This window comes from Nansenia antarctica (genome assembly GCF_963989245.1).
Source record: "Nansenia antarctica genome assembly, chromosome: 9".
Classification (NCBI taxonomy): Eukaryota; Metazoa; Chordata; class Actinopteri; order Argentiniformes; family Microstomatidae; genus Nansenia; species Nansenia antarctica.
In genome coordinates this window covers 39,588,276-39,601,160 of record NC_137679.1, presented here as the reverse complement: position 1 = coordinate 39,601,160, position 12,885 = coordinate 39,588,276, and the positions used below count along the sequence as shown (strand labels likewise).

The following is a 12,885-nucleotide window of genomic DNA, read 5'->3' as shown; positions in this document are numbered from 1 at the left end:
GGCATAGGCGATAGGCCTAGGCTGTAACATCGAACGGAAATTAGCCTATACATACGCATTGCAAGTTAATTTAAAGCCTATTTATTTTCAAAGAGTTTTATTCTATTTTATTTTATCTGATAAAAGGCATATGAACGGAAATTAGGCTAGCCGTGTCACGCCAGAAGCCTACATGCTTGCACTGTTACTGTTCAATAAAATGTTGTACATCTAGACATTGTGGTATTTCTTTATATACGTATCCCAGACTGCCTATCAATTGTTTCTCAATAAACAGTTATGTTCTTCCCATTGTCATACTCTCGAGCTAAACGAAATGCCTTCCCAACCAGCGAGACTTATAGAAATGACGTTGTTTTATTGATTTAAAAAAAAGGGTAAAACTGGAAAGAGAAAATAGAAAACTCACATTAATCCCAAACAATTTAACAAACTTCAGTTAACGTAATGTGGAGTCCGTTCATTGATCGATGCTGTCTGTTCAGTTCCCAGTGAGGCGCCCGTTCAGCGCTGGACCCGTTCAGCGCTGGATTTGACGCATGGCATAGCGCGCATGCGTCAAATCATGTTATATTATTATATATTATATAGCTCGCATCTAATCGTATCGGATGAGAAATAGACATTAAATGGCATATAGGCCGCTACACAACAGTAATCACCGCGACAAACAGCTATATTAGATTTGGAGGGGAAAAAAATATGATTTTGATTTTTTTTTTTTTTATTATATTTTAATATGATGACCGGAATATATCACGTTTGTCCGGTAAATCGAATTCTTCCCGGACACGATGTCCGACGGCAAATTTTTCTAACGGAAACCCTGGTGTGTGCGTGTGTGTATGTTGTGTGCTGTGCCAGTTGTGTGTGTGTGTGTGTGCGTGCGTGTGTGTGTGTCGGTTTAGGGAGTTGTATATATATGTGTGTGTGTGTGTGTGTGTGTGTGTGTGCTCTGCCGGTGAGCTTGGCTGGTGTTGCTGGCGAGGGGTTGTGCTGTGGGGAGGGGGGCGGGGGGGCGGGGGGGCGGTTGACCTCCAGGAGTGCGGGCTGCATATCTGTGGCGGGGCGTGGGCGGGGTGTCAACGCGGTGGTGGCGGTGAGGCGGCTTTAACGACGGCCTCGGAAGGTGGCGATGATACGAGGTCTGTCTCAGGAATAATACAGCTGAAATGCAATCAACCTTGGGGTTTAACAGTTTTTTTTTAACGTGAAATGTGATTTACTGTCTGTCTGTATTTATATGGGGGCTCTGAAAGTATCTCTCTCTCTCTCTTTTATCTCTCTCTCTAAATCACTGGTTCAATCAATGGGGGGGGGGGGGGGGTCGCTGGGGCTTTCTGTCATTGATTGTCCATAACGGAGAGAAACCATCTTGGATGGGTCGTTTTTTTGCCATGCCCCAAAATGACGTCCCACTGCCCCGCCATTACGGCTCAATCACCTCCAGTTTCCTTCCCTTGTGCCCCTTGTAGTGACTCGTTCCTGCGCAACCTAGCAGCCAGGCAGTGGGAGAAGAAGAGGAGGTCGTCCCACGGCAGCAAGCCCCAGGAGCAGACGCCGTCCCAGGACGAGACCGTAGCCCCCCCTGCTGAAGGTAATGCCCTCCCGCCCCAGCCCCCCTGCTGAAGGTACTGCCCCCCCTCCCGCCCCAGCCCCCCTGCTGAAGGTACTGCCCCCCCCCTCACGCCCCAGCCCCCCTGCTGAAGGTACTGCCCCCCCCTCACGCCCCAGCCCCCCTGCTGAAGGTACTGCCCGCCCCAGCCCCCCTACTGAAGGTACTGGACCTACAGTAGATGCAGTGCGATCCCAAAGATCGCGTTGCTCACGTGTACAAATATTTTCAGTTCGTTATGAGACTATGGCGGGACAAACTAGACTTATGGCGGGACAAATTAGTCTATGGCAGGACAAATTAGACTGGCGGGCTAGGTCCCCATTATGTCCCCCACTCTGGATGTGTCTTAATCATCTGTAGTGGGGCTCAGCTGGTAGAGCATGACACTAACAACACTTAGGTTGTCGGTACGATTCCCGCTGGGACCATATATATACTGAAAAACGTGTGCACTCACTGCAATGTAAGTCGCTTTGAATAAAAGCGTCAGCTAAATGGCGTATATATATATATATATATGGCTCCCTCTCCTCATCTCCTTCACTTTATGGTGAATTACCATGATGAAGGGACATGTAAATTGAAAAAGGCTTTTAGTGGAAGTCCACATTATGTAGTTCTTTCACCGGTAAATGGAGAATATGTAAGTACGGCTCTTAAGACTCTACGTCTCTACCCACACATGAACGCTATGCTATAGACAGGGCTATTAAAGACACACTACAGGATTTCATACCTTAGAATATTTAATAATAAGCTTTATTTATAGCACCTTTCATACCTAAGAATCCAGCCCAAAGTGCTGTACAATACAGCGCAGAAGAAAATAAAAAGGAACACATTGAAAAACTAAAACATCAGCATAAATATCCTGTTTTTATCGGAGAGGAGGAAAAGTAGCTTCCTAAGACGATCGGGACAGAGTCTCTCTCTCTCCTCGTCCGCTCCGTCTGTCTAGAGGGCTGTTCCCCGCTATTAGCGGGGTTGGCGAGAGGACAGATTAGCCCTGAATGAGTCTGGGCCCCATGCCACAAGTTGACCCTTGACCCCTCCCCCCCCTCCCCCTCCTCCCCCCAGACACATTCTCATCATGACGCACTCAGGCCGCTCCAGTCGTGTGTGTACGTGTCAGTGTGTGTGTCATGAATGATTAGGCGCCGTCGATGACACACACACACACACACACTTCCCCGAGCGCAGCCTGCCTCCCTCCCTCCCAGCCCCCGGAGCCGCTGGACCCAACCTGGGTCCTTCCGGGTCGCACCGGGTCAGGGCTGTTATGTAGCCCCACCCCCTCCCGCTGTGAGAGACAAGAATGTCCTGTCCGCCTCGCTCCAGAGGTGAAATGAAAATGAGAGCCTCGACAAGCTCATTAATAACGCTTTTTTTTTGGGGGGGGGGGGGGGGGGGGGAGGTGCAGAAGTCCCACTTCTTAGATTTTTCATTTTTGATTGGATAGAGAGATAGTGAAGGAAGACAGGAAAGGAAGGAGGAGAGAGGGTATGTCAGCGGGGCATGGGCCGGATTTCGATCCCATGCCAACATGGGTATATGTGTGTACTGTAGGCCGTGGTGCTAGACCACTGGACCACCCCAGGCCGTGATGCTAGACTACAGGACCACCCCAGGCCGTGGTGCTAGACCACTGGACCACCACAGGCTATCGTGCTAGACCACTGGACCACCCCAGGCCGTGATGCTAGACTACAGGACCACCCCAGGCCGTGGTGCTAGACCACTGGACCACACCAGGCTATCGTGCTAGACCACTGGACCACCCCAGGCCGTGATGCTAGACTACAGGACCACCCCAGGCCGTGGTGCTAGACCACTGGACCACACCAGGCTATCGTGCTAGACTACTGGACCACCCCAGGCCGTGGTGCTAGACCACTGGACCACACCAGGCCATGGTGCTAGACCACTGGACTACCCCAGGCCATGGTGCTAGACCACTGGACCACCCCAGGCCATGGTGCTAGACCCCTGGACCACCCCAGGCCATGGTGCTAGACCACTGGACCAACCCAGGCTGTGGTGCTAGACTACAGGACCACCACAGGCCATGGTGCTAGACCACTGGACCACCCCAGGCCGTGATGCTAGACTACAGGACCACCCCAGGCCATGGTGCTAGACCACTGGACCACCCCAGGCCATGGTGCTAGACCCCTGGACCACCCCAGGCCTCAACAAGCTCATTATACACTCACTGAGAACTTTATTAGGAACAATTGTACACCTTGTCATTCATTCAGGTGGTGTAATGGTGTGGTGGATGTTTTCTTGGCACACTTTGGGCCCATTAATACCAATCAATCATCGCTTGAATGCAACAGCCTATTTGAGTATTGTTGCTGACCATGTGCATCCCTTCATGGCCACAATGTACCCATCTTCTGATGGCTACTTCCACCATGTCACAAAGCAAAAGTCTTCTCAAACTGTTTTCATGAACACCTTTGGGATGTGGTGGAACGGCTGATTCACAGCTTGAAAGAACGCCTGATAAATCTGCAGGATTGTGTGATGCAATCATGTCATCATGGACCAGAATCTCACAGGAATGTTTCCAACATCTTGTAGAATCAATGCCAAAAAGAATTGAGGCTGTATCACATTTGACATTTTTGACATTTTTGAATTTTTTGGGCATTTAGCAGACGCCTTATTCCAAAGCGACTTACTTTATTGATTTGGCTAAGCAAGTAAATAATCAATTCACCATTCTAGCAGGAAGAGTAATTTAGCTCAGGCCAGGGGCCATTGGCAATCGTCGTAATTATTTTCTTTTTTAACTCTGCCTCCATCCATCTCAAGCTGTTGCCTTTTAGGAGGAAGGTTATGTATGACTAGTGAACTAACACTCACTTGAATGTTCAACTCAGGTTCAGTTGGTAGAGCATGGCGCTAACAACGCTTAGGTTGTGGGTTTGATTCCCGCTGGGACCATATATATACTGAAAAATGTACTCACTGCAATGTAAGCCACTTTGGATAAAATCATCAGCTAAATGGCATAAATGATCATTATTATATTACATCTCGTACAGCTAAACGGTTTTCATTGACAGGCCACGATTAGCGTTTATCTAATACACACGCTTCACCGGGGGGTCCCTGTCATCCACGGACCTCCCACTGGAGTCCCGGTCAGTCAGAACGATCCGGAACAGAAGGACATGAATATTTCTCCTCAGAAGGCCATTTTGAATCGATTATCATGTAGATTACATAAACATGTAGGCCTAGATTACATAAATCCATCATCACAGAGGGGCCGGGACCTTCGGCCACCTTGCCTCCGGATTGGCAGGCCCTGTCACGGTGCCAGGCCTCCCCCAGCCTCCCCCAGCCCGCCCCCGCCCCCCCAGCCTCCCCCGCCCCCCCAGCCCCCAGCCCTGCCACCAGATGAAAGTGAGAGGCTGTGGGTTCCCATGGAGGCTCCCAGACCCCCACGTGACTCAGGAAGCCTGGCAGGCTGGCACCGAGGAGGAGGAGGCGCTGCCCGCTGAAAGCCTTTCTGGCCCAAAGACATGGAAATGAGAGACGGAGAGGCCCAGAAACTTCACACACGGATCACACACACACACACACACACACACACTTTCATTTACACACACACACACACACACACACACACACACACACTGACTGATCTACACACATACACACTTTCACTTTCATTTACACACACACTGATGTACACACACACACACACACACTCAATCTCTCACTCATCTTTTTCCCTCCCTCTCCCCCTATCCCTCTCTGTAGCGAACCCATGCACACACACACACACACACACTCAATCTATCTCTTTCTCTCCCTCGGCTCTCCCCTATCCCTCTCTATAGTGCACGCACACACACACAACCACACACACACAGAGACCCCCCCCACACACACACACACACACACACACAGAGACCCCCCCCCCCCCTCACACACACAGAGAGAGACCCAGGGAGACAAGTAGTGAAAGGCTCCTTGGCAGAGGAGGGCAGAGGCCTTCTCACACTGAGGAGACCTGGAGAACGTGAGACGGTCTGGGGGGGAATTCCCTGGCAGCACCACCCCCGCCTGACATGGAAATGAGCGTTTTTTGAAAAGGAGATCGAGTACCAAACGATGGGTAATGTAGTTCATTGTAGTCCAGATTGTAGTCTAATTGTGTCGTGTGTGTGTGTGTGTGTGTGTGTGTGTGTGTGTGTGTGTGTGTGTGTGTGTGTGTGTGTGTGTGTGTGCAGAGCCCAGGGGGACCCTGGAGCAGCCAGGAGACAGAGACACACCGGCCTCCCACCATGAACCAGGCAAGACACCACCGCATTCCTCTCTACTTCCTCTTCCTCCCTCTCTCTCTCTCTCTCTCTCTCTCTCTCTCTCTCTCTCTCTCTCTCTCTCTCTCTCTCTCTCTGACTCTGTCTGTTCATCCTCTAATCAGATCTTATTCAAAATTAAATCAGATTGTATCTGTGTTGCTGTACATCGCCAGCTCCAGCCGTAATTGATATAGGGTGCGTTTGTAAATACGCTCTGGGAGCGCCGGAGCACACCCCGGGGGGTGTTCTCTCTCTGACCATTCGGAAATTAACCGATTTACAGAGCTGATTTACAACTGCAACGTTTGCAGGAAAAGTGCTCTACAAATAAAAGTTATTATTATTATTATTATTATTATTATTACAGAGCATATTTATGTGAAATAGTGAAATGCTTTGGGTCCTTGCCCCTCCTCGATGATCAGTCAACAAGTCAACAATACCATAATATACTATAGTAATAATACAACAGTGACAGTAGTAGTTCATCAGGGTGTAGTGTCAGTAGCAGCAGTAACGGCTGTAATAATAATCTCTATCTCGATGTCCATCTTCAGCACTGGCCATTACTTGGGGCAGTACACTTGGGGCAGTACACAGGGCACGTAGCCCTAAGACCCTCCAGGGAGGCTGTCCCTGTAATCTCTAACTGTAAGTCGCTTTAGATAAAAGCGTCTGCTAAATGCTAAGCATGTAAATGTACATGTACTGCATCCTCAGACATGTTGGGCAGCGTCTCCCAGTTAAAAAGGGGGACCTTGAGGCTGAAAGTACAAACATTGTTTCTTTTTTGTTGAGCTGGAGGAACACGTAGAACGTAGAACAAGTAGAGATTCTAGTGAGCGGATCTCTGAGGGGATTGGCCACCACCTTTAACACTAGAACAGCCGTGCCTATTTTACCTGCCGCCTCGGGGGACCACTATTTGGCGCGTCTTGTAAATTCACCTGCCTCCTACACAGAAAAACTAGCAAAATAGCTTTATACTAGCTTATCCTGATGTGATTTTGAAAATGTAAGGATACTGGGTGGTAGAACGCACATATCTAGGAAAAGTCATGAAAGGAGGGTCCTGAAATTAGATCGAGTGCAAAGATATAAACGATTGTTTTTCTTTTTACTCACATGGCTGTTCTAGTGTTAATGAGGGACTGCACTGGCTGGTTTGGCCTTGGCTTTCCTCCTCCTCATTTTCAAAAAATACTGACGAGATGTGTTTTTCTGAGGTGCGGTTTGATGGACTATCCAAAGCCCCAACCGTCAGCCTTATCAGGGCAGAGAGGGACGGCATAACTGTCCACAAATCACACACGTTTATGGACTGACTCGATAGACTAAACATGAAAATACTGAGTTGATGACCAAAGTTAGATGAAACATTTGAATAATTGAAATACATTTTTGACCAACTGTAGTTAATAATAATAATAATAATAATTAATTGTATTTATATAGCGCTTTTCCAAGGCTCAAAGACGCTGACAATATGGGAAAAACTGAAAACACAGAAACAACAGATAACATGTGCACATAGAACACAGAGTTAACGAACAGGGAACACAGTAACGCAGCAATGTCCAGGGGGGGAGGGGGGTGGCAGGGTTAGGGGTAGGGAAGGTTGTATGCATGGGAGAACAGGTAGGTTTTGAGGTGGGATTTAAAAGTGGAGAGTGTGGGTGAGTCTCTGAGTGGTTGAGGGAGAGAGTTCCAGAGGCAGGGTGCAGCTCGTGAAAAGGCACGGTCTCCGAAGCCTTTGAGTTTTGAGAGTGGGACAGTGAGGGGAACAGTGGATGAGGATCGGAGGGTACGGGTTCACCAACATTCATAAATAGACCGAATCTCTTCATTTGTGTTCTTTTTAGAGACTTCTATTTTTTGCTTAAATCACTCTCTCTGACACACAGAACCCTCACCCTCACCCTCACATCCACTAGCTAATTTCAAACCAAAATATTTTCATTGTGTTGGGCTTTGAAGGCTGTCAGGTCAGATCCCATCTCCCTCCCTCTCCTGTGGCCCTGGGCCAAATGAGCCGGTCCTGAACAGACCCCCCCTGGTCCCAGCAGGGCTGGTCCACTTTAGAGAGAGACAGACATGTAAACTGTTTAAAGTAGCAGATGAGGATCTCCTTTCCGTTTTCCTGTTCTGATCTGGCTGACTGGCAGGGCAACTGTGGAGAGGGCAAAGTCTAGGCTGCCTGCAGTAGTGAGCTGGCTCTAATGCTGACAGAGAGGGGTAGGAGAACAGTGTGGTAACTACAGTATTTCAGACAGAGAGATATAAGGACAGTCTATGGTAACTGCAGGATTTCAGACAGAGAGATATAAGGACAGTCTATGGTAACTGCAGGATTTCAGACAGACAGACAGCAGGAGATAGCAGCTCAGAAAGTGTGTAGCATGGTAGCGTGTGGAACCGATGCGGTGCGCTCCCATGTTGGCCAGCTCAGAGGTAAGCTGGGGGGGGTCTCACTGACTGCCTTCTCTGTTTCTGTTACTTAATGTAAACTATGAAGAGAGAGTATGTGTGTGTCATAATTGTAAGTTGTGCAGTATTGTGTGCGTGTGCACAGGTAAGAGTAGAGGACAGTTGCATGTAGAGGAGTTGCAGTGTTTTTGTCTAAAGGTTTAGTCACTGGATCACTTGTAATTAGTTGAGACAGTGTGTTGAGACAGTGTGTAACGTATTGGAACGTATGGAACATAGTGTCAGTGCGAACTGACCTTACTTAATTGTAGCATTGTCAATGTCAATGAAAAACCTCCAAATCCCACCTGGGAACACCACCACTAGTGAACCCCTGAGTAAGGGCACTTAGCCCTAAGTTACTCCAGGGAGACTGTCCCTGTAATCTCTAATTGTAAGTCGCTTTGGATAAAAGTCTAAAATGTAATTTTAAAAAAAACCTCTCTCCTCCTATGCTGTAGGGGTCACTGTCCAGCGCCAGGGCAGTGCAGTGGAGCAGCGCAGCATCCTCTCCAACGACAAGAAGTTCCTGCAGGACATGCTCTACACCAACAACTCCTCCGGAGGACCCCTGAAGAGCCCGTCAGGCACCACCGCCGCCGCAGAAGAAGAAGAAGAGGGCGAGAAAGGATTGGAGGACGACAGCAACAACAACAGCGCCTCCGGAGGGGCGGGGGAGAGGGACCGCGGCGGTACCAACGGCAACAGCCTGGCCGCCCGCCTGTCCTCCCTCCACGCCGCCCGGCACGCCGCCGTGCAGCGCACGCCCAGCGAGGACAGCAGCTCGCGACGGGCGGAGCTGGAGGGTCTGGGGGGGACCGCCCAAGCGGCTCGTGCCCGATTGGCCGAGGAGCAGGCCCAGCGGAGGCCCGCCATGCGGCCGCAGTACAGCATCGACGCGGAGACGCACTCCCGCAGCCTGGAGAAGACCCTCATGACCCCCCTGTCCCGGGGGGACCACGGCCCCGGGGACGCCTGGGACAACCTGCAGCCCAGCAGCAGGGCGCTGCGCATCAAAGACCTGGACTTCTCCGACCTGATGGAGGAGGAGGACATCGACGTGCTGGACATGGACACCTTCGACACGGGGGGGCTCACCAACGGGGGAGGAGGAGGTATCCCCCCGCCTCCCCCGCCCATGCCAGGCCTGGGCGGCGCCCCCCCTCCACCTCCTCCTCCACCACCTCCTCCGGGAGCCCCCGGGATGGCCCCACCCCCTCCTCCTCCTCCTCCACCTCCGCCAGGACTCCTAGGAGGCCCTCCTCCTCCCCCGCCTCCCCCTGGTGCTCCCCCTCCCCCTCCTTCCTCCTCCTCCTCCCAGGCCCTGGACCCGGCCTTCGCGAAGAAGAGGAAGACAGTGAAGCTGTTCTGGAAGGAGCTGAAGCAGTCCGACAGCCCCAGGAAGTGTAAGTTCGGCCGGGGGACGGTGTGGGCCTCGCTGGACAAGGTCACGGTGGACACGGACAAGCTGGAGCACCTGTTTGAGTCCAAGGGCAAGGAGCTGCCCACTGCTAAGGTACGGAGCACCTCTCACCCCCCTGGGTCTGGACCCAATGTGTCACATTCTAATGCTTTGGTCCTCATATCGGGATCCGATGTAATGATCGGACTTTTCTTTAGAAAAATGTGAATACATTTCCGTGTTGTTGAAAATCAATGACACTCACTAGTCAACTAACACAGCTGGTTTAGTGAGCCTGCTAACCATGTAAAGTAGTGTTATAGTTAACTAGGTAGCAGTGGGGATTACTCACCCAATCCATTGCGTTGCAGTATTTTGGCTTGACTAGCGAGTTTGCGTTGTGATTCTCAACAACTTTGAAACGTAGTTCCGTGTTTCAAAAGAAAAGTCAGAACATTTTGATTGGTTGCCGACATGCGGACCAAATTATCAGACTGTGTCACATATGGACTACTCTACTATATGTTTATGAGGGACTCTCAGTTAGCCACATTGACGGCTATGCTACTCTGCTACACGGCAATGCTACTCTTCTACACGGCTATGCTAATGCTACCCTGCTACACGGCTATGCTAACCTTGCTACACGGCTATGCTACTCTTCTACACGGCTATGCTACTCTTCTACACGGCTATGCTAACCTTGCTACACGGCTATGCTACTCTTCTACACTGCTATGCTAACCTTGCTACACGGCTATGCTACTCTTCTACACGGCTATGCTACTCTTCTACACGGCTATGCTAACCTTGCTACACGGCTATGCTAATGCTACCCTGCTACACGGCTATGCTACACGGCTATGCTACCCTGCTACGCTACCCTGCTTGACTGTTAGCTTGTCGTTGAGTCTGTCGCTCACTCTCACTCTTAACAACAGTCCCTAGTGATTGTTTCCATGACAGGTCTTACATTTTTCTCAGTACCTGTTGTGGCAGCAGAGTCCTCTGTAGCTCAGTTAGTAGAGCATGGCGCTAACAACCCTTAGGTTGTGGGTTCTCTATAAATCTATACACTCACTGCAATGTAAGTCACTTTCGATAAAAGAGTCAGCTAAATGGGGGAGAGAGAGAGAGAGGGGGAGAGAGAGGTAGAGAGGGGAGAGAGAGAGGTAGAGAGGGGAGAGAGGGAAAGAGAGTAGAGAGAGTAGAGAGAGTAGAGAGAGTAGAGAGAGTAGAGAGAGTAGAGCGAGTAGAGAGAGGAGAGAGGGAGGGAGGGAGGGAGAGAGAAGAGAGTAGAGAGTAGAGAGAGAGGGAGAGAGAGGTAGAGAGGGGAGAGAGAGAGTAGAGAAAGTAGAGAAAGGAGAGAGAGGAGAGTAGAGGGAGAGGTAGAGTGAGGGAGAGAGAGAGAGAGAGAAGAGAGTAGAGAGAAAGAGAGGGAGAGGGAGGGAGAGAGAGAGAAGAGAGTAGAGGGAGAGAGAGCGAGAGAGAGTAGAGAGAGGGGAGAGAGAGAGAGAGAGAGAGAGTAGAGAGAGGGCAGAGAGAGAGAGAGAGAGAGAGAGAGAGAGAGAGAGAGAGAGAGAGAGAGAGAGAGAGAGAGAGAGAGAGAGAGAGAGAGAGAGAGAGAGAGAGAGAGAGAGAGAGAGAGAGAGAGAGAGAGAGAGAGAGAGAGAGAGGGAGAGGGAGAGGGAGAGGGAGAGGGAGAGGGAGAGGGAGAGGGAGAGGGAGAGGGAGGGAGAGGGAGTCTCTAATGCCTGGTTCTGTCCTGTTGACAGTAGAGTTGAGACATGTGTCTCTAATGCCTGCTTCTGTCCTGTGTTCCCTCCTCTCCCAGAAAGGGGTGGAGGTGAAGAAGTCGGAGATCCAGGTCCTGGACTCTAAGAGGAGCAACGCCATCAACATCGGCATGACGGTGCTGCCGGCCGTCCACGTCATCAAGACCGCCATCCTCAACTTCGACGAGTTCGCCATCAACAAGGAGGGCATCGAGGTAGGACCTGCTCTCCCGTTCTCCGCCACTAGAGGGCGTAGTTACACCACCGTGGGTGCACTGAACATAACATGGAGAGGTCCAGTTCAGCGGTTGTCAGACCTCTCCTCGGGGACCCCCAGCCGCTCCACATAATATTTGATCTGTTCCACCACCAGCACACACAAAGGTTTGTACTTGATTAGTTGAATCCGGTGTGCTGGGGGTGGAACAGATCAAATATTATGTGGAGCGGCTGGGGATCCCCGAGGTAAGGTTTGAGAACCGCTGGTCTAGTTCTCCTTTCGTGTAGTCTAACGGTGGTGTATTAATCATGTGGCTACGAAAGAGTAGACCCTATAACGCCTATAACGTATAGACATGGTGGAACAATACCTGTGTTGTCTTTTTAAACTCCCATATACAAAAGAAGTGAAGGACCTTGTATTTGACAACACCCACTCCATAAACCCACCTGCTCACACACTCTGAAAACGCCTCTCATCCCCTTCTGTCATCCCCTTCTCTCTCACCCCCTTCTCTCTCTCACCACCTTCTCTCTCACCACCTTCTGTCTCACCCCCCCTTCTCTCTCACCCCCTTCTCTCTCACCCCCTTCTCTCTCACCCCCTTCTCTCTCACCCCCTTCTCTCTCACCACCTTCTCTCTCTCACCCCCTTCTCTCTCACCCCCTTCTCTCTCACCACCTTCTCTCTCTCACCCCCTTCTCTCTCACCCCCTTCTGTCATCCCCTTCTCTCTCACCACCTTCTCTCTCTCACCCCCTTCTCTCTCACCCCCTTCTCTCTCACCCCCTTCTCTCTCACCCCCTTCTCTCTCACCCCCTTCTCTCTCACCCCCTTCTCTCTCTCACCCCCTTCTCTCTCACCACCTTCTCTCTCTCACCCCCTTCTCTCTCACCCCCTTCTCTCTCACCCCCTTCTCTCTCACCACCTTCTCTCTCTCACCCCCTTCTCTCTCACCACCTTCTCTCTCTCACCCCCTTCTCTCTCACCACCTTCTCTCTCTCACCCCCTTCTCTCTCACCCCCTTCTGTCATCCCCTTCTCTCTCACCACCTTCTCTCTCTCACCCCCTTCTCTCTCACCC

At 50.7% G+C, this 12,885-nt stretch overlaps 1 protein-coding gene across 1 annotated transcript in view; it reads left to right on the top strand.

The window, feature by feature from the left end:
* The window catches only part of fhod1 (formin homology 2 domain containing 1), a gene marked incomplete at its 5' end in the record, with an annotated part of 77,224 nt that overhangs the window by 53,015 nt on the left and 11,324 nt on the right, over nucleotides 1-12,885 (top strand). The window contains 4 exons of the mRNA XM_080539773.1: nucleotides 1,476-1,597; nucleotides 5,869-5,931; nucleotides 8,868-9,922; nucleotides 11,643-11,798. Coding sequence (XP_080395899.1) covers nucleotides 1,476-1,597; nucleotides 5,869-5,931; nucleotides 8,868-9,922; nucleotides 11,643-11,798 — 1,396 coding nt within the window. The remainder of the gene's footprint in view (nucleotides 1-1,475; nucleotides 1,598-5,868; nucleotides 5,932-8,867; nucleotides 9,923-11,642; nucleotides 11,799-12,885) is intronic.